Source organism: Asparagus officinalis, chromosome 8, assembly GCF_001876935.1.
Source record: "Asparagus officinalis chromosome 8, Aspof.V1, whole genome shotgun sequence".
In the NCBI taxonomy this organism is placed as follows: domain Eukaryota; kingdom Viridiplantae; phylum Streptophyta; class Magnoliopsida; order Asparagales; family Asparagaceae; genus Asparagus; species Asparagus officinalis.
Window position 1 is genome coordinate 29,435,378 of NC_033801.1, and position 21,495 is coordinate 29,456,872.

The 21,495-nt window shown below is 39.8% G+C and overlaps 1 protein-coding gene and 1 long non-coding RNA gene across 2 annotated transcripts in view; both read right to left on the minus strand.

Annotated features, from left to right (window-relative positions):
- LOC109821995 overlaps positions 1–3,079 on the minus strand; it is a 34,378-nt gene extending 31,299 nt beyond the window's left edge. The window contains exon 1 of the long non-coding RNA XR_002241992.1: positions 2,852–3,079. This is a non-coding gene — a long non-coding RNA (uncharacterized LOC109821995). The remainder of the gene's footprint in view (positions 1–2,851) is intronic.
- LOC109820454 lies at positions 16,804–17,525 on the minus strand. The gene has a single exon (XM_020386598.1). The coding sequence runs from the start codon at positions 17,436–17,438 to the stop codon at positions 17,010–17,012; it is 429 nt and encodes a 142-aa protein (XP_020242187.1). The 5' UTR covers positions 17,439–17,525; the 3' UTR covers positions 16,804–17,009.

A 21,495-nucleotide genomic window follows, 5' to 3' on the forward strand; every position in this document is an offset into this window, starting at 1 on the left:
GTTCAAAACTTGGCATGTCTTCTCAAAAAAGAAGAGTGGCCCTATGGTGGATGCCAAACTATTGATGCTGAATATCAAATAGCCAATTAATCCAGAAGAGGATTGTTGCGGGGTGATGAGGAATGATGGAGGGCCCGCTCCCTTCTTCGAATTTATGTCTGGTTCTTGAACAAGGGTTTTATGTCCTCACTACACAGACAAAAAGAACCTGTGAGAGGGAAGGGACCGGTTCCCCGTGGTTCCTACGATGGTCAAGTTAGTGAAACTTGAGTGGGAAAAGGGGAAGGTCATGAACCGATATAGTTCTTAAGGTAGCAATGAGCATGCCTAGAGGATCTACGTGAGTTCCTCTGTGTTTTATGAAGAAGCTTCTCTCCGTTCTCCCCTTTCTGGAAGGAGTTTTTTAGGAGTCTTTTTCCTTAGGTTGTCTCCCCCCATGAGTTAAGGTCATACCTCTATATGAAGTGGTGAGATGAGCTGATAATAAGATTATCCCTTGCTTGACAGATATCAACTTGCGATCAAAGGGGAATTCACTTCGGTATGGGAGAGGACGTCTCCGTAATATCTGGGAAGTGATAGATAGGCGTGGTAGAAGGCACGTGAGTATACTGAATCGTTCCTCACTTTACAGGTGTCGCCTGACGACTGGAGGGAAAGTCACTTCATCATGGGAGAGCGTGTCTTCACAATATCCGGGAAGTGATTGAACTGACAAGCCATGGAGACCTATCAGGCCAAAGTTTGGATAAGGCTTGTCCGATATGGACTGAGATATCGACATATTCTCTGGGGGAGAGGCTTGTGGTTGGGGCTGAGTTCTCTACTTTGTCGACAGCATGGAATGTCCCTTCAGTCATTTCTGAGAAAAGCCCAGTGAGTGATCGGGTGTCCTAAGTAGGGTCGCCCTTAATGATAGGGTTGACCGATAACGCCTTTCGCATCAACTCAAGAGTGTCGGCCTGTCTGACTGGTAGGAATGTCGTCTCGTCTCAACCAACAACCGTATTTTGAGTAGATATAAAAATGTTGACAGGAATTCTAAATATGACAGAAATTCTAAATATGACAAAAATTTTAAAGATTATGGCTACTATTAGAGAGAAGTTTGAAAAATAACAAAATATCTCTAAAAAATTTAAATTAGAGAGATCCTAAACAACAAAATTTTCAAAATAGCCAAAAAATAAAAAAATCAAACCACGATATTATTGATGCAGACTTACCAAATTATGTTTAATTAAAAAGCAGAAAAAATGCAGAAAAATTTTGTGAAAGATTTGTTTGAATAAATTAGATATGATTTAAATAATTAGGTAATAGTTTGAAATGTATATAATGTCGGGCATATATCTTCTGTAACCATATTTACACATTAATGATTTATTTAATAAATTTTCTCTTTCAATCTTCATAGAACCCTGCCCCCCGCCCCCCCCCTCCTTTGGTTCCTTCATAATTCAAAAGGTGTGTCTCTTCCTTTTTTTCCCTTTTATTCAAATATTTTAATGTTTGGTTAGGAATTTTAATCTCTTTATATTATTTACATTCTTCGTCATTCATAATTTCATATTTGTGTTCTAGTGTATTATTAGGAAATTATTTCTATGAATTCTATTTTTATGTATTTCTTTTTTTTCATTTTTTTTCTTCGTAGACTAGGATATTTTTTTTGAATTCAACTTTTATGTATTTCTTTACAAGCATATATGTTATCTATTTATGTGTTCTAAATCTCTCTATTATAATTTGCATAGGATGAATCTATCACTAAAGGACGCTCTCGCGGTTCAAAGCTCCTTCTAAGAGATAAGAAGGTAAATTCAACTCCTTAAATTTTATTGAGATTTAGAGTCCGTATAATAGTGGATTGGCACTAGTAGAAATCTATGCATCCTTGATTTGCTTTCTCATCAAGGATGCCACAAATATCGTTAGGGATGCGTATTCTTAATGGTACCCCGTCAAGGATACGCCTTCAGTAAAAGTCTTATCAGGGAAGAAACATCCCTAATGGACCGCCGTCAGTAATAGCTATTAGTAACGACATCTTTCCTGATGACGGACACCATCTGGGTAGTTTAAACATCACTGACGGCACTGCCGCCAATGATATTTTAACATTCCTGACGGTGCTCCCGTCAGGGCTTAACATCTGTGACAACACTTGTTCGGGATGTTTATAGCATCCCTGACGGGCTTGCCGTTAGGGATGTTATACATCCGTAATAGCGTAGCCATCAGGGATGAACATCCTTGATGGTTTGCCCGTCAGAGATGTCTATAATCAGCAAAAAAATCTGTTGAAACAATATGTTATTCTCTGTACATATTAACAACATAAATTCAAAATTCCCAGCACATTTCGCAACTAATGGTTCGCATACATCCACACACTACATTCGAAATTTCCACAATTTAAATATCCCAAAATCTCCACAAACATCTCACATACATTTAAATTGGTTAGATTGTTATTAGAGTTATTAGAGTTAGGATTAAAGTTATTAAAGTTAAATTGGTTAATTAGAGATAGAAAAATACTAAATTTTAGGTTAAAATTAGTTGAATTAGGGTTATACACTTGAGTAGGTAAGTTTAATTGGTTAGATTTGATGAGAACTGAAGTTAGGATATGGCTTATCAAACTTAAATTAGTATCATATATAGGATTTAGTTGAAATAAAAAAATTACATTAATTAAGATTCTATGCTTAGGATAATGCTATAGGGGTTATAGTGAGGATCAATTTAATTAGGGTTGGATTAGGGTTTTTTATTTTAATTTTTGGTAATAGGAGCAAACTACCCATAATATTGTAAAAAAGGTGAAATTAGCTAAAAATATTACCTTGAGTAGATTAGGGTTGACGACAGCGAACTGGAAGCGACAAAGAGGATGGCGATCGTGGCGGAGCGCTGACGACGGAGATCAGATGCGGACGATGGCGGCTTAGCGTGCGCGGCGCTAGAGATGGAGATGCGGACGTAGTGGTGATTGTGTGGTAGCGGCGATGTGGCAACGGCGGCATGGCAGTGGTGGCGGAGGGATGCAGGATGCGGGTGAAAGTCGTACAATAAAAAACTTTTACTTGGGTATAAGTTAAAGTAGATTTCTGGGGGGGATAAATTGCCCCCCCAAAAATTCCAACATCGTTGACGGGCCATCCGTCAACGATGTTGGGCCCCAATCAACGATGTTAAAAATATATCTTAATAAATATTATTTTTTGAAAAAAATTATATATATTATTTTTGAAAATCCTCATTCAACATAGATAACTTTTATGAATTATATCTCCAACCTATTTTTAAAATCTTACCAACTACCAACTTTAGTATAGTATCCATATTTACTAATTTTTTAATTTAAAATTTTAAAAATCCAAATCTTTTGTAATAATGAATTTCCATATATACACTTTCTCAACAAGTTAGTGATTATTTACTACATTAGTTGAGATCTTAACTTGATTTTGGTGTTACATATAGCTTATAATAAATACAAAAAATTAGAAAATTTTAGCATCATATATGAATTTATTATTTTCCAAATTTAATATTATTTAAATTTTAGAATTTAGATCCTGCTCCTATTTTAAAAAAATAGTATTTACAAATTTTCTAAAATATTATATTACTGAATCTTTATTAGAATGGTAGAAATTTTTAGATTTTTTAGAATCTAATTTTATGTTTTTGTTTTCAAATTGAGATCCGGTTCCTAATTCTAGAATGTTATTTTACTGAACTTAGGTTTTTTGCCTTGGAATTTCTATATTTTTCAAAATTTTAAAAGCTTAATTTTAATCAAAATTTCAAATTATACTAAATTTATACTATTTTTAAGAAATACTAAAATATTTATCATTTTAGAATTTCAAACTTTTTAATTTCAATTATTTTTAAAGATATGATTTTATTCAGAACTTTTGATTTTATATTTTCTTAAAATATCTATAATTTTGAAAATCCTTAAAATATAATTTTAATTAAAATATCAGTTTATTCCAAAATTATTCCTGTTTTTGGAATTATTAATTTAAACTTTTCCAAATGTTGATAATCACATGAATATTCAGTGATTATTTACGAAATTAGTTGAGATCTTAACTTGCTTTTGGTGTTACATATATCTTATAATAATTACAAAAATTTAGAAAATTTTAGCAACATATATGAATTTATTAATTTCCAAATTTAATTTTATTTAAATTTTAGAATTTAGATTCTGCTCTTATTTTAAAAAAAATTAATAATTTCAAATTTTCTAAAATATTATATTACTGAAACTTTACTAGAATGGTTGAAATTTTTATATTTTTTAAAAATCTAATTTTAAGTTTTTTTTTTTCAAATTGAGATCCGGTTCCTTATTCCAGAATGTTATGTTACTGAACTTAGGTTTTTTTCCTTGGAATTTCTATATTTTTGAAAATATTAAAACCTTAATTTTAATCAAAATTTCAAATTATACTAAATTTAATACTATTTTTAAGAAATACTAAAATATTTATCATTTTTGAATTTCAAACTTTTTTATTTCAATTATTTTTAAAGATAGGATTTTATTCAGAACTTTTGATTTTATATTTTCTTAAAATATCTATAATTTTGAAAATTCATAAAATCTAATTTTAATTAAAATATTAGTTTATTCCAAAATTATTCCTATTTTTGGACTTCTTAATTTAAAATTTTCCAAATGTTAGTAATCACATGAATATTCTAAAACTAATCCCAACCATCTGATTTTAGAAAATCACATAAATATTTCAAATAAGAAGTTACTTTTTAGTAAACTAAAACTATATTAAAATAATATATCTACAGTTATGCTTATCTTTTCTTAATATAATTATTATCAATCTAAAAATATGAAATTTGTTATTTTCATAAGAAATTTATTCCAACATGTTTTAAGAGTACAATCGATATTTGATGTATTTTGAAGATTCTTTTCTTAAAGGAGGGGCTGTAGAATTGGCAAAACAGTTGAAAAGTTCATGAAATTATACGTAGAAAACTGTTTGGAAGCTTGTCGGTCGATCGTGAGATCAACAGCGGTCGACCGTAAACGTGCATAGGTCGAAGGCAGATTCTGGAGTTGTTTTCGGTTGACCGCAACAGTCGACCGCAGAGACCCTGTAATTGATTTATGTTCTGTCATTGGTTTCGGTTGACCGCAGTGGCCAATTGCAGAGATCCTGTAATAGAATTGTTTTCTGTCGATTCTTAGGTAGTCGACCGTGACGAATTCGGTGGTCGACCGTGTAGGTATCTAAAAATACCTATAGGTTCCCGCATGTGGCTCGAGACAGAGAGAAGATGATGAATGTCACTATCCGAGTCATAGAAGCTTATTTGACATTGACAAGCACGTGATGTGAGTCGACGAACCGTGTGAAGAAATAGAACTTCAGAATAACGAAAACACGAACTGATCGGGAGCTACACTTCTTTTATGAAACACGAACCACCCATCGTGTCCTGTTTACTCCACATTTCATTCAACCATGGGAGCTTGTTGATCTCCTCATCATCTTTCCTACACACTTTGAATCGCGCAATTCCGAGTTCAGACGACAAAAATACGGCGAAAACGGACGGGACGTACGAAACAAAGCCCAGAGCCAAAGCTAAGACACCGTAAGTGTCTCGGCCAAGGCCGAGACACCTAAGGTGTCTCGGCTTTGGCCGAGACACCGCGGGTGTCTACAGCCCAGAAAAGTCGGTTTTCGCTGTTTTGAAGCTGTTTTCACCCGGATTTATTCTAACTAATCTAAATATCATCTAAGAACGTGATAAAATGGTTATAACTGAGGATAAGACTGAATCGACCATTCTTATCTAAAAACAGAGCTCCTGAAACCTATAAATATAGCTTAGGGCCTTCATTTGCAGAGATCTGAAATTCTCGAGCGTTGGCGATGCCCTGCTAAATTGAAGACTGAAGGAGCATGAATTTTAGAAAATAAGATGAGATCGGATCAAGTTCTTTAGCATAAAGAAGAAGAGTTCATCCGATATGCTGTTCCCGATTCTTTCCCTTGAGATCGTATCTAGCTGCGATCTCGAGAAGAGTGGTTATCTCACTGTTACCGAGATAATCACTTTGGTTTCTTAATTCCTTCGCGAATCAATGAAACTCCGGATTGATCTGATCATTTGGTAGTCCACGGATATCAACATCCCTGTTACAGGCAAAGATCCCACACAAACAGCGGGTGATAAACATCTGTTGTGTTTGTTTTGATGAGAGTTATAATTTTTTGTTTTTATTGTGTAAGAGTCTTATAAAAAGACTATCTTTTTTGTTTTTATTGTAACGACTAAAGTTTTAATGAATACATCAATGAAAATATCAACTTTCCTCCCAAACAAGCTGGTGACCAGAGTGGGAGCTAACAGCTTCGCTGCCAAAGTTGTCATGCAGCAACCATGGATCCGGATCCCGATTGACAAAGAGGTCAAGTACGAGTTCGACCAACTAAAATTCGAGGAGTATCTGTCATTGTCCTCCTCCAGATCTTCCGCCCCTTGCAAAATCAGGAAGATCAAGGCCCCCGTTGCTGTTGCAATCACGCATTGCAACGCCCATTCGGCATCCAACGAGGCCAGATCTGCAGATATGGACTCCTCCTTAATCAAGGAGATAGACGTTGGAGGCGCGTCCACTTTATCATAGAGAGCTCACGAAAGGTAGCGCTAATGCCTTGCACGCTAATTCACCAAGTCTTTGGAGACGATAGAAGGGATTCATTATAAGGCGGATCTAAAATTCAAGGAGCATCGAGCGCCTCAACAGCAAACAAATGACCTCCCCTCCAAGCAACCAATGAATGAATGGGTCCGCATCAAAAGGACTCGTTCAACCCTCAAAGAGCGGATCCAGAAATATCATGCGTTACTTGCGCATGCACGGATTCTCATGCAAGAAGTGCAGAAGCTAAAGTAGGAAGAGGTGGTCAAGAAGCCACCAAAATTTTGCCAAGTCTGGAAGCGAAAGTACGAAACGACATCGAAAAAAAGTCGAACAACACCCGAAACTCGCAAACCACCTCTGGCTGACTCGGCCCAAACCGAGCCACCAAATGAAGGCTCGGCCCAGGCTGAGCCATAAAATGGTGGTTCGCGCCTGAACCGAACCGGTTCGGTTCGTATTGCACCCGGTTAACCTCCTGTAGTCCCTGCAGTCCCGTCTAAGCCTCCAACAGCCCCTGTTCCTGTCCCGATGAATCACGCACCTCCAGTAGAGCCCCACGGCTGCGTGGACTTGTTCCGATTCAAGATGAGGATGGCAGATCGTTTGGGTCCTTTGCACGAGGATTGAGACAAAATTCCGATCAAAGAACGCTTGGGTTCGGTGACTGAACCCCGAGCAACTACTCGAGCTGGGGGTCGCACTCGCCCTCACAACTAGTTTGAGCCTTTTTGTAAAGAGGAAACTCCCATAACCAATCGCCTCAGACTACTTGTCGAAGTCCAAGAGCCCGTTGAGGTCCCACGCTCACGAATGCGTAGCTCAAAACATGCGACTCTTAAGAGTGCTAACAAGACGTCAAACCCCCAGAAGGAAACGTTTTCGTCCGACAGCGATGACATTATATCTAGGAAGTCATGTTAACACACGATAGGTTACTCCGGTAATTATACCGATGAGTTGTACTATCAGGCTGAGGGTACGACCAATCTCGAAAGAAAAATACCCGGGGGATGGACTTTTAATGTCCATGCGTCAAAATAATCAGGGCAGTATTATCAGTGTGTAGCTGTCCTAAGACCGTTCCACAGAGGGTTCGGTATTCCAAAGGCTTTTCTCTAAAGCATCGAATACTAATCCAAGATGTTTCCGTAAGAAACGATCAGCCGTTCAAGTTGACGAACTTCCAAAAGTCATAATTAACATGGCTGATAGAGAAAAGTCAACTCGACCTTCTAGTTCTTACCGCCTCATATCACATCGTCTAACTCAGCTACGCGTAGAGACTACTAGACGTAGGGACTATCAAAGGATGAATAAAGGATTATCCTCGGATGATGAAGTATCAGATACTAACTCTGCAGTCGTTTCTGACAATACGGTATCCAGCCCAAGACAATCTCACGAAGCGTTTATGATCAACACCGAGCAAATGGCCAAAATCATCGAGGATACCTTGGCTAAGCAAAAAGAGAACTTCAAGTTCAAAATGGAAATGAGTATGCTGCGGATGAGGGAAGAGCATGACAAACAAATTCGGGCTCTGTCTAATCAACTTGGTGAATCCAACCATCGCAACTTTACTAACCAAGCAGGTAGCGATTTAGATGTGAATAAATATCTTAATGCTGATAACCCTCCCGTTAACCAGAATACTGGGGGTGACCTCACTGAAGACAACAACACTGGAGGTGGTCCCACCAAAGATGACAATGTCGGGGATGGTTGCATTGTTCCTCTTAAAAATTGTCCAAAGCGTGATACAGACGAGGACGAGAAGATAAAAGACCTCGAGAGCAAAATTAACGCTTCGATGTCTGCTCGAGAGGTGATGAAGACTGGTATTCCATGTCCCTATCCAAGAGAGTGGGAGTCGATCCCGTATCCAGTGAAGTTCAATCTGATCAACTTCACGCCAATCGACAGGAAGGCCTCCCTTACTCAACACTTGATTTATTTCAAGTCCCACTTGGGAGTGATCTCTGGTAACGAGCCTTTGATGGTCTGGTCATTCGTTGGCATACTTCGCAGGCCTCTCTTCGATTGGTATCGTCATCTCAAGCCTGAAAGAATCTACGGCTGAGACGACATGGAAAGCTCGTTCCTCGACAATTTCTTTGATGACGATGTCGAGGTATCCATCAAGACACTCTTTGAGGAGAAACAGGAAGACGAAAAGATGGTCGACAACTTCATCAAGCGCTTCCGAAATAAGGCAATGAATTATCGAGATCCAGTCACAGAGGACTTCATCCTCCAAACCTATCATAACAACCTATCCATTGATATTTTGGAAGTTATGGGAGTAGCATCGTCTAATACCTGGAAAGAGTTGAAGGTACGCGGATTTAAGCTTCATCTCCCATGGTAAGGGGAAGGCACCTGTAGCAGTTGTTAAAATTAATCAGACGTCATAACAACAATCTCGCAAATGGCAAAGGATTTCGGATCCGAGACTCCAAAAAGAGTACTCCTTCAAGGACGAAGACGTTCTAGCCATTTTCGAGTCCCTCCTTGAAAACAACAAGATCAACCTAGCACCTATCATGAATCAGGAGGAAGGTGATAACACTTCGGATCCAAAGTACTATGCGTACCACAGGAGGATCCTTCATCCCACTAAGGCTTGCTTCACTCTAAAAAATAGCATCCAAACCCTGGTTGAAGCTGGCGTCATAACGCTAAATTAAGCCTAATGAACACTCCAAAGAGTATACGAGTATAAACTGTTTCTCAATTCTCCAACTGGTATATGAGGTTAAACTGCTCCCTGATACTCCAACAGGTATATAAGTCTAAATTATTTCCTATCTTTGACGGGAAGTTCCTAGAGAATTTTTATATATAATATTCTTAAGGATAACCCAGTCATGCAACTGAGTATAATGTTAGACCCAGTTTTACGAAGAAAGCTAGGGGTGGATGATTCATGTAATAGGAAGTTCCCGAAAGAATTCTATATAGTGTATTCTTAGGGATAACCCGGTCACTAGAAGAAAGTGATGAATAAGAAACTCCCACTCAAACTCCCACTATGTCTGTGCACTCAACACTCCTATTATTAGAGTCCGGACATAGTACTCGGAATTTTAATCTCCTGATTATTGATAATTGTCAAACCCCTTCGTGTTAAGTGATGAATAAGAACCCCCTTTTTGAGTGATTTGTATGAATCAATACTCCCACTATAAGTTGTACTCCCACTCTCACTGTTTACTTGGTCAAACCTTCCTATAGTTAGGATCACAACCAAAATCCCCTCTTAATTCTTTCCATAAACGAGAGGTCCACAAATTAAACGATCAAACCTTTAAACAGTTATGATGGTCTCGAACCCCATTTGGTCAAACATTCCTACAGTTAGGACCACAACCAAAATCTTCTTTCGATTCCTTTCATAAACAAGAGGTCCACTTTCAAATCGAGTGATAAAACATTCCTACAGTTAGGGTCGCCTCAAAATCCTACTTGGTCAAACCTTCCTATAGTTAGGGCCAAAACCACAATTCACTTTCAATAAACGAGAAACACACCTTTAGTTCGATAATCAATCATTCCGACAGTTAGGATTATCCGAATCTTTTCGATTCTCGGAGTGGAGACCCCACTCTTAGTTTCACCTCCCGGATTCTTGAAGTGGAGATCCCACTTTGAGTTTTCTTTGGCAACTGGAGATAGAATATAAAATTCTTCATCTTCAGCTTTGGGAGATAGAATATAAAATTCTTCCTCTCCCGCATCGGGTTCATCTTTGCCCCAAGAGAAAACATAATATTTTAATATTATAACTCTCAAAATCCATGCTTCATAAGCATGGGAAATTTTATCCTAAAGCCTAAGTAAGGATAAGTTAGCGCCTAACACGTGTTGTCGGTTTAGTCTTTCACCGAGTGAAGAAGATACCAGAATCCAAATCTGGCGAATTTTGTCCCAAAACCTAAGTAGGGATAATTTAGCGCCTAACAAGCGTTACCGGTTAGTCCTTGACCGTAAAAAGACAAAAGCCCACATATTCGACATTGTGGCCGGCCGTTATTAATAACGCCAAAATCTGAGTCTTACACGCGCGGGGAACTTTATCTCGACTCCTAAATAGAGATAAGCCTATGCCTAACACGTGTTACCGGTTTAATCTTTCGCCGAGTGAAAAAGACATCAGAATTCAAGTCTGGGGATTTTTATCCTGAATACTAAGAAGTAATAAGTCAGCGTCTAACACGTGTTGTCAGGTAGTCTATTCCCGTAAGAAAGACGAAGTCTACGTATTCATTATCGTAGCACTAAAAGAGTTAACTCTTTTAGCACAACTTCACATGCGAAACGAACTTAAATAATCCGTATGCATGCCTGATTCAAACGGTAATCGGTAAAGGTACGTCAAATCTGTTGATGGCTGAGGATTTGCTAAAAATCCTGAGTCTGCATCTGATATATGTGGTCGGGTAATCTATTCCCGTGAGAAAGATAAAGTCTACATATTTAATATCATAGCACTAAAAGAGTTAACTCTTTTAGCACAACGTTACGTGTGAAACAGACTTAAACAATTCGCACGCTAGCCCGATTCAAACGGTAGTTGGTAAAGTCTCATCAAAACAGTTAATGGTTGAGGGTTTGCCAAAAATCCTATAAATGTGAGAGTCATTGACGCACCAGCCTCATTAGTTGGTCTCGTGACTTGAGCGTCCAACAACTTTAGAATAAGAGCCATACATGCGGATGAATCAGCTTTAACAGTTGGTCCTACAGCCCCAATATTTGGGACCACCACACTCTAATGCCTTAAGAGCTTAAATTGTATAGACTCCAGTAAACATATGAGTATAAACTGCGTTAACGCCAGTCAACGTGCTATAGTAAAGGTCGATGCTGGTCAACGCATTAGTAATCTCGCCAAAATAAGGCAAATGATGATTCCAGGGAGTTCAATCACATTCAGATATGAATTACCGACGAAGATAATCAGTTCAAAGTCATCTCAATGACAAGAGCTAAGTCCAGAAACTTACGCATTAACTTCAGTTTAAGATTTTAACAACGGTCAAACGATAAACGTAGCGCTGTAAGAACTTCATCTATTCGACAAAATATTGAATAGACTGAAGGCTGAAGAAGTCAAGAATTAAAACAATCCACATGTCCTTCTATGTAATCTCCTTGACAAAATACTAAAGAGGTTGAAAACATGGCCTATCTTATCCAAAGCATACCAGACTCCTCTATAAAAGAATGAGTCTGAAATACTTTGGAGGGCCTATCTTATCCAAAGCATACACGCTCATCGGGCACCGAAACAGCGAACCAAATGGCATGTGCGCTCACCGGCCACCTCCATGTGGCCCGCGCACTCATCAGCCAATGCCAAGTGGCCAGCGTACTCATCGGCAACCGAAATAGCGAACCAAGTGGCCCGTGCACTAACCGACCACCTCTATATGGTCCACACACTCATCAGCCAGCTCTAAGTAGCATGTACGCTCATCTTCCACCGAAACGGTGAACCAAGTGGCCTGCATGCCCATCAGTCACCGTCAAGCGGCTTGCACGTTCACGAAACATATGAAACGAATTGGTGAAGTGTACAAGTCAATAAAACGATGGAATGCATGCAGAAGGACAAAACAAATCCAGACCAAACATACCGAGAAAGCCCCTGGCGGCCGAGTTGCGTCAAAACGACTCGGCCAGGCCAGTGGCTCCGCCACCAGTGGCTCGACCATGGGCCGAGCCACCAAATGGTGGTTCGCGCCTGAACCGAACCGGTTTGGTTCGTTTTGCACCCGGTTCAGCCAGATTAGATCCGAAAACATGTTTTGACAGTTTTCAATGAGTTTTCACGGGATTTTTTCTGTTCCAAAGGTTCCTAACTGCCTAGATGTTATCTCTAAACGTGGTTATAAGGTTGTCAACTAAGGATAAGGCCAAATCCATCGTTCTTATCCGAAAACCCCAAACTGAAGCCTATAAATACAGGCCTAGGGGTTCATTTCATAAGGACTAGAAATCAAGAGGGTGAAGTGCTGCCAAATTGGAGAGTGGAGCATGAATTTCAGAGAGTTAGCAGATCTTGGCGAGGTTCCTCAATAAAAAAAGAGAGAGTTCGAGAGATCTAAGACCTATTTCCCCCCATTCCTCCAGATTTAAGCTTGGTCTTAATCCCAAGAAGAGTCGTAATCTCGCTTGGTCGGGATTATCACTTCTGTGAATACTTTCTTCGTGAAGTAGGAACTTTGATTTTAATCCATCAATCGGATCTGATCCGCTGTGGTCCACGGATATCAACGTCCCCGACATAGGTGAAGTTCCCACGCAAACAATAGGAGATAAACTGCTGTGGTGTGTAGTTTGACAAGAGTTGTAATCTTTTATTTTTATTGTATAAGGAGATCTTATTAAAAGATCGACTTTTCTCTTTTTCGAACTTGTAATCAATAAACGGTTGTAATGAGTTTGTTGGCAATGAAATTAACTTTTGACCCAAACAGACCCCTAGTCGGGTCTGAGTCAGGTTTTGATTTTCTGACCCATTTTATTTTGTGTTGATATATAATCCTAAACCTGATTAATTAGGGTTAATTAAGGATGATTTTGAGCAGCTTTTGAGAGAGAATTGTGCATCCTTTGAGAAAGAATTTATGAGAGATTTTGAGAGGATATGTATTTACATTGGTAGAAGCACCGGTGCGTTAGAGATGTACACTTTAATATACAGTGGCTCTTACTACTACGGAAGCGGAGTATATGGTGGTGACTGAAGCCATGAAGGAGGCTTTGTGGTTGCACGGATTGTTAGATGACTTAGGGATTGCACAGGAGGCCATTCGGGTGTATTGTGATAGCATGTCGGCTATCTATTTTGCAAAAAATCAAGTTTACCATGCATGCACGAAGCACATTAATGTCAGATTCCACTTTGTTCGAGATGTCTTTGATGATGGAGATGTCATATTAGAGAAGATTCACACAAAGGACAGTCATGTAGATATGTTGACCAAAGTTGTCTAGGGTGTGAAGTTTAGACATTGTTTGGAGCTATTGAACATTCTTTGATGTTGAGGGCCTTTGGAGGCCATTTGGGTGAACTACATGAGGCTTGATTCCTTGGGCAAGAGGATACGTAGACAGTCATTTTTGATGCAGTCGGTTAGAGCAGTTGATATCGATGGGAGGAGATTTTGAGTTTTCGTTCGGGTTCCCGACTTGTTGTGGATTAAGTCCGTTGTCGTGAATTTATTCCACTTCGTACTAGACACAACAAGTGGGACACTTGGTTGTTTTGGTGTCGGCTCAGTTTTGGGAAAATTTCACCGAGGTGGAGATTTGTAGAATTGCCAACACAGTTGAAAAGTTCAGGAAATTACACGCAAGAAATTATTTGGAAGATTGTCGGTCGACCGCGAGATCAGCAGCGGTCGACCGAAAACGAGCACAGGTCTGTTTGGTGGAAAATTTGTAATAAGAAAAATAATGAAAGAATCGTATTTGATTTATTCTCTCTAACTGCTTAGAAAAAGAATGATTAAAATCCTCTCAATCTCGATTACAATTGGATTTCCTGATTACAAAAGAGAAAAGAATTGATCTGGATCCTCCCCTTTGTTTAATTTTGGGTTCTTCACGGTGGCGATGGGGTGTTTCCTTCGAATGCTCGCGTCAAATTTTCTCTCCGTTGACGATCCAAATGTCTCAATTCACTGGAGCAACTGACTTGTGTGGTCGAACTGATCAAGAACTCTTAATGAGTTTTGTAACTCAGGACCAGTAACAAAATCTAGTGGAGAAGAGTTGTTTGAACCGAAATAATTCGGTTGAGAATCCAAGTTTCAAATATCTGATAATCTTTGGTTGTTGAAGATTGTTGCCTCCAGATTTTCTCCTCTCCAGAATCTGATCTCCAAATCCGATCCCTAAACTCTGTTGAGTTTGTTGATATTTATAGGGCTATTAGGGGTGTAACTGCCCCCATAATCCGCGCCTATATGGGTGTTTAGTCGCCCTATTAATCGGGTATAACAACCCACTCAAACCACCTCCCCAAATCGTGGGTGAAGAGTAGTTTCGGGATTGCCAGATCAGGTTTGAACAGGTCAAACACAAGTCGTTCGTTGCTGGGCTTGAACCTGCGTACACTTTTGGATGATGCGTCAGCGTTCAAGCTTGAGTTGCGTCCACGGTTGAATTGGTACCGCGTTTATGCTGCGTTCAGCGGCTCTGAACACAGTGCATTTAGAGCTGTATTTGTGTTGCGTCTGTGTTGTGTTTGAGCTGCGTTAATGTAGTGATCGCATTGCTTTGACCTTTGGAATGTAGTCACTTGTGTTTTGACTGTAGGGATGAATTCTGCCTCTCGGTTTGAAGAAATCGTTGACTTGTAATATCTTCTTGATCTATAGGAGAATCCTTCGATTGTAGCATCCCTTTGTTAACAAGAAAGTCATTTGATTGTAATCCTCTTAGTTGTGACTTGACAGAGACTAGCTATCTATTGTGATTTTTAGACAGCCTACAAGGTCGAAGGCAGATTCTGGAGTTGTTTTCGGTCGACCGCAGCACTCGACCGCATATAATTGATTTATGTTCTGTCGCTAGTTTCGGTCGACCGTAACAGTCGACCGCAGAGACCCTGTAATCGAATTGGTTTCTGTCGATTCCTAGGTGGTTGACCGCAATGAATTCGACAATCGACCGCCAGTCGGGTCTGAGTCTGGTTTTGATTTTCTGACCCATTTTATTTTGTGTTGATATATAACCCTAAACCTGATTAATTAAGGTTAATTAAGGACGAATTTGAGCAACTTTTGAGAGAGAATTGTGCATCCTTTGAGGAAGAATTTGTCAGAGCTTTTGAGAGTTTTGTTTGAGGGTTTTTGGTGAATTGTAAACCCTATTTGTATTCTCTTTATCTTTAATAGTAAAAACTCACCCCTCATTGACCCGTGAACGTAGGCAACTTGCCGAACCATGTAAAATTTGTTTGTCTTGCTGTGGTTTGTGTTTATTCGTTTGATTGTGATCTTTCTTGTTCTTGTTCGTGCTCTTTCTTTTGTGTTTGGAGTTCCGCTACGCACAACAGGGACCATATAATTAAATAAGACTAAAATATTGATAAAACTCTTCTTAGCGCGAGCTAAAACACTAGTATAATAGAAATAAATGTTTTATTTTCCTTTCATATGAACAACCACCGCTCTTTTTTTTTCTATATTTTCATGTGATTAGTTTCCATGCATCAATCTTTTGTCACTTCCTCATTTTCATGTTAAAAATTATTTAAAATATGAAACAACTAGGTCAGCACGTGATCTTTTGTCACTTCCTCATTTTCATGTTAAAAATTATTTAAAATATGAAACAACTAGGTCAGCACGTGATTTATACTTGTATATTATTTATCTGAATTTTACTTTTGAATTGAAAAATACGGCTACTTCTTTGGTGACAAATCAACTATTCATCTGAGTTGGGCTTCTGATGGTCTAATTGTTTGATGAATTCAGCCCCACATATATCATTACGCTAAGCTTCTTTTCCAAAGTTTGGACAAATCTTACAGCTTTATTGTCCCAATTTTCTTTAAATTAAAAGCAAAGATGGAAAATAAAAATTTACTACAAAAAAATGATGGAATTTTGGTACTTATAAAAGATACTGAAATTTTTAGATCATGGGTAAGCTTCAAAAGTCAATTAGTCATGTGTAAAGGAGAAGATGTGTTGATTTGGATTGGTTATGATCAAAATTAAATCCGAAACTTGTCTCTCTTGAAGAATATCAAACTCAATTTCCATTAAAATGTGTTAAAACCGAAAGGGACATGGTAGAGCTGTGGATATTGTCTAAAGATACGAAGAAGAGAAAAAGAGGTAAAAAGAGGAGAATAGTGACTAATTTAGAGAAGTGATATAGGAAAAAGAAGAGAAAGGTGACAGAGTCAAGAAAATAGGGTTCAAAAATTGAAAATGAAATAGAGAAATAGGAACCTGGATTTTAAACTTTACTTATCTTGGGTGTTATGAACACTGATAAATAAGAAATTTGATGGAATTACTTCATGAATCATGGTGTAATTAAGTACATTTCTAGATACTTAGATCACTTCATGAATCACCGACCCAACTCCTCCATTAAGATCTTAATAATTAAAACAGAGGATAAAAGCAACAAGGAGGGATAATTTATTTTACACATAACAATTCTTATTTATCATTAATTTAACACGAAGAACAGCACTGAGTTCAAAAGTAAAAAAACAACAGCACATAGATATTCAAGCTAGAGGGTAGAAATTCCTTGCTCATTCTCTCCTTCACTCAAGTTCAAAAGCTGATGCATCAAAGCTATCAGACAGTCCAGTCCCAGTTTTGAAGGTGAGCTTCTCAGAGGAAGGAGTCTCAAAATACATCTCAACAACGGAGAGCCACAGCAGAAGCTCCTTGGTTTTCACTCCGGTCATCTTCTTCATCTTGCGAGGCTCAACTAATGCGGTCACCTCAGTCGCATATGAAACCTGACGCTTTACCTTTTTGAAAGTATGATTCTTACTCTTCTTCTGAGTTATCCATACGAATCCAGATGCACGGTTGTAGCCAAATTCTTCGATATCCTCCATAGGGAACAAGCCCTTTGGAAGGCAGAGCTCTGTCAAAAGCTGGACAATCTTCTTCTTGCACTCAGCATCCCCATGGCAGATCTCAGCAGCTGAACGGTGGCTCTCGATGGTCTGTGACGACGACATCTTTCTTTTCTTTGGGTAAAATTAATTAAGGAGAGAAGAAGAGATTGGGATAATTTTTTTTGAAGGCTAAGGTTTTGGCTTAGTGAATGAAATGTGCATTGAAGGGGTGCAATATATATAGAGGGAGAAGTGATGAGGTTTGAAGAGAATTTGAGTGGGAACTGTGTGACTTTGTCAAACAGAATGGGAGCCAATTTAATGCTTACGGTGTCCCGCGTCGAGCTCGCCTGAGGATCGTGGAGAGGCGTGGTCTTGGATCTCGCCTGCTGGTCTAGGGCGCAGAAGAGATCGAGCGAGCTCGAGCTCGCCTGTCTGCGTGGGAGCTCGCCTTGAGAGTTGAGTGCGAGAGGATCTCGCCAGAAGCAAATCTCACCTGTGGTGTGAGATGTCGCCTGCAGAGCTCTGGATCTCGCCTGCGTGGGTGGAATCCAGCTGGAGCGCACCAATTGCCCTAGGGTTTCCCTATAAAAGTGAAACACTGTTCACGGAGTTTTTTGAGCCCATCCTCAGCGATTTCAACAGAGAGAAAAATTCTCTCTATGGCGGCGGTTCCCATCCTCAGCGATTTCAACAGAGAGAAAAATTCTCTCTGTGGCGGCGGTTTAACTCCAGCGGAAATTCCCAGATTAATTTGAGAATCAAATTTTTCGGTCAAGAAAATTTTGCTCTATTACTGTAGCATTTACTACAGTGAAAGAAGTTGGTATAGTGAGAGCTCTAGTTTGAGATTCCCACATTTATAAGCTTTGTAATTTCTTGTGGTTAAATAAGAAATTAATTGTGTGGCTCCCGTGGACGTAAGCAAGTTTGCCAAACCACGTATATCTGTTGTCCCGCCTCATTTACTTATTGTTTATTTGTGTTTTCGGTATTGCTTGTATTGGTTAGTTTGAGTTTGGCTTAAACTTAAACTAGGGTTGTGTCTCTTGGGATAAACTAGCTTCCGCGGCGGTGTGGGCGCCTCGCGTCCCAACAATTGGTATCAGAGCAGTTATTCGGATTGGCAGTGGTTGAGCTACTGATCTGAGGTGGTGCTTGGTTATTGTTGAAATTCCTAAGAGAGGCGGATTTATTAATACAAGTGGAGAATGGCGTCCACAAGTAAAACAGTTAAAGTGGAAAAATATGAGATTGAGAAATTCAATGGGAAGAATGATTTCTCCTATTGAAGGATGCAGATAAAAAATTCGCTGGTTTCGCAGAAATTGCACAAGGCCTTGGAGGGAAAAGAGAAGAAGCACAAGGATATGTTTGATGAGGATTGGGAGGAGCTGGATCTGGAAGCATGAGCATCAATTATCCTTTGCCTTGAAAGGGATATAGCTTTCTTGGTAGATGGAGTGGAAACGGCTGCGGGCGTATGGTTAAAGTTAGAGAGTACCTTCATGACGAAGAGTCTAACGAACCAGATCTATTTAAAATCCAAATTGTATACTTACAAGATGGAGGAAGGCTCATCAATCCGAGAGTACATCAACAAGTTTGATAGGATCTTATCGGATTTGAAAGACATTAAGGTGACAGTGGAAGACGAGGATCAGGCTCTTCTACTACTTCTATCTCTGTCAAAGTCTTATGAGAATCTGGTTCAAACACTGATGCTTGTGGGTGATAGTTTGTCGATGGATGAGAATAGAACGGCGCTTCTAGCGGATGATCTTCGAAAAATTACAACTAGTGATATGACCACTAATGGTAACAAAGAACAAGTGCAGGGGTTCTTTGCCAGAGGAAGAGACAATGAGTGAGGAAAAGGCAAGGTAGGAAAGTCTAGATCAAAATCAAGACCTCTTGCGAAAAGACCGTGTTTCAAATGCGGTGAGCTAGGGCATTTCAAAGTCAATTGTCCTAACAAGAGAATAGGTGGAAAGAAGAACAACAACAAGACTGAAAGACGAGAAGGCAAGGAAGAGGCGAGCTACGCTTCAGAGGAAGGGAGCGATAAGGAATGCTATGTCGTCACGGGTGACGAGGATACCTCCGGGAAGTGGATTCTTGATTCTGTTTGTTCTTACCACATGTGTCCAAACAGGAAGTGATTTACTACCTACAGGAGCATTGATAGTGGAACCGTATTGATGGGGAATAACCATACTTGTAAAACGGTGAGGCTATGTGATATCAAGATCAAGATGTATGATGGAGTGGTTTGAACCTTGACGGATGTAAGGCACGTTCCCGGCTTGCGGAAGAATCTTATCTCAATTGGTGTTTTAGACTCTGGGGGTTGCAAGATTGTAACCGAGAACGGAGTGAAGAGGGTTGTTCGGGGTTCCTTAGTAGCAATGAAGGGCATTCGTCATGATAACCTATATACTCTCTTGGGTACGACGGTGGCAGGAGATGCAGCGGTTGGAACTGATGGAAGTGGTGGAGACCCATGTGAGCACACACGGTTATGGCATAGGCGGCTTGGGCACATGTCAGAGAAGGGTCTAGATTTCGTCGGTAAGGAGGGTTTGCTGAAGAATCTTAAGAAACCTTGCAAGGATTTTTGCGAGGACTGTGTGTATGGAAAGGCGCACATGGTTCAATTTCAGAGAAGCAATCACAAGAGCAGAGGGATACTAGATTATGTGCACACGGATGTTTGGGGTCCAGCTTCAACAACTTCTAAGGGTGGTTCCAGGTATTTTGTCTCTTTCATAGATGATTATTCGAGATATGCTTGGATTTATTTTCTGAACAATAAGAATGAGGTATTCGAGACATTCAAGAAGTGGAAGGCGATGGTTGAGAACAGGACAGAAAAGAAATTGAAGATATTGAGATCTGACAACGGTACAGAGTATACAGATGGTGCCTTCAAGGAGTTCTGTGATCAGGAGGGGATTGCCAGACACTGGACAGTCAGGTCTACACTATAGCAAAATGGGGTCGCGGAGAGGCTGAACCGAACACTGCGGGAGAAAGCAGCGAGTATGCGATCTTATGCTGGTTTGGGCAAAGAATGGTGGACAGAGTCGATTGCTACAGCTTGCTATATAGTGAATCGATCTCCACATTCAACATTAGATGGTGATACACCCTATCGGGTGTGGTCAGGGGAGCATGCAAATTATGAGAGGCTCCGAATCTTCGGGTGTACTGTCTACTATCACGTCAACGAGGGAAAGCTTGACGCGAGGGCCAAGAAGGTAATTTTCTTCGGGGTATGCAAAGGGTGTAAAAGGCTATCGCCTTTGGTATACAGAAGATTCAAAGTTCGTGATCAGCAGGGACGTTACCTTTGATGAGAAGTCCATGATTACTAAGGTACCCAAGGATGATGGTGTTGAAACTGTTGGAAATTCTAAGTCCCAGGTTCTTGATATAGAACCTAAAGACCAACTAGGTTCTAGTCGTGTTCAAGTAGAAAATCAGGTAGATGATGAGCTTGAGCAGGAGGAGATTCAGACAGGCACTATAACAACAACAGCTCGAGGATAGCTTAGCTTCCACTAGACCAAGGTGAGCATACAAGCAGGTGCAGAAGCTGGGGGCTGATCAACCCCTAAAGCACTATGGGCAGGTTAATTTGGTTGAGTACACACTCTCGGTGGAGGAAGATGAGCCGGTCTCCTTCAAAGAAGCTATTGGGATAGAGATAGCGAGTGTTGGTTGGCTGCGATGGAGGAGGAGATGGAATCCCTCCGGAAGAACCAAATATGGGAGGTGGTCCCATTGCCCGTAGGAAAGAAAGCTATAGGTTGTAAGTGGCTGTATAAAAGAAAGGAAGATCCTTCAGAGCTCGGTGGTACGAGGTACAAGGCGAGGCTAGTTGCTAAGGGGTTTGCACAAAGAGAATGTGTGGATTACAATGAGATCTTTTCTCCGGTGGTGAAACACACTTCTATTCGGGTGCTATTGAGTATTGTTGCTCATGGTGATCTTGACCTGGAACAACTCGATGTCAAGACGGCCTTCTTGCCCAGAGACTTGGATGAAGAGATCTATATGCATTAACCTGAGGGTTACAAGGTTGAGGACAAGGAGAATCATGTATGTCGCTTGAGAAAGTCACTGTATGGATTGAAGCAATCTCCTCGGCAGTGGTACAAGCAATTTGACTCCTTCA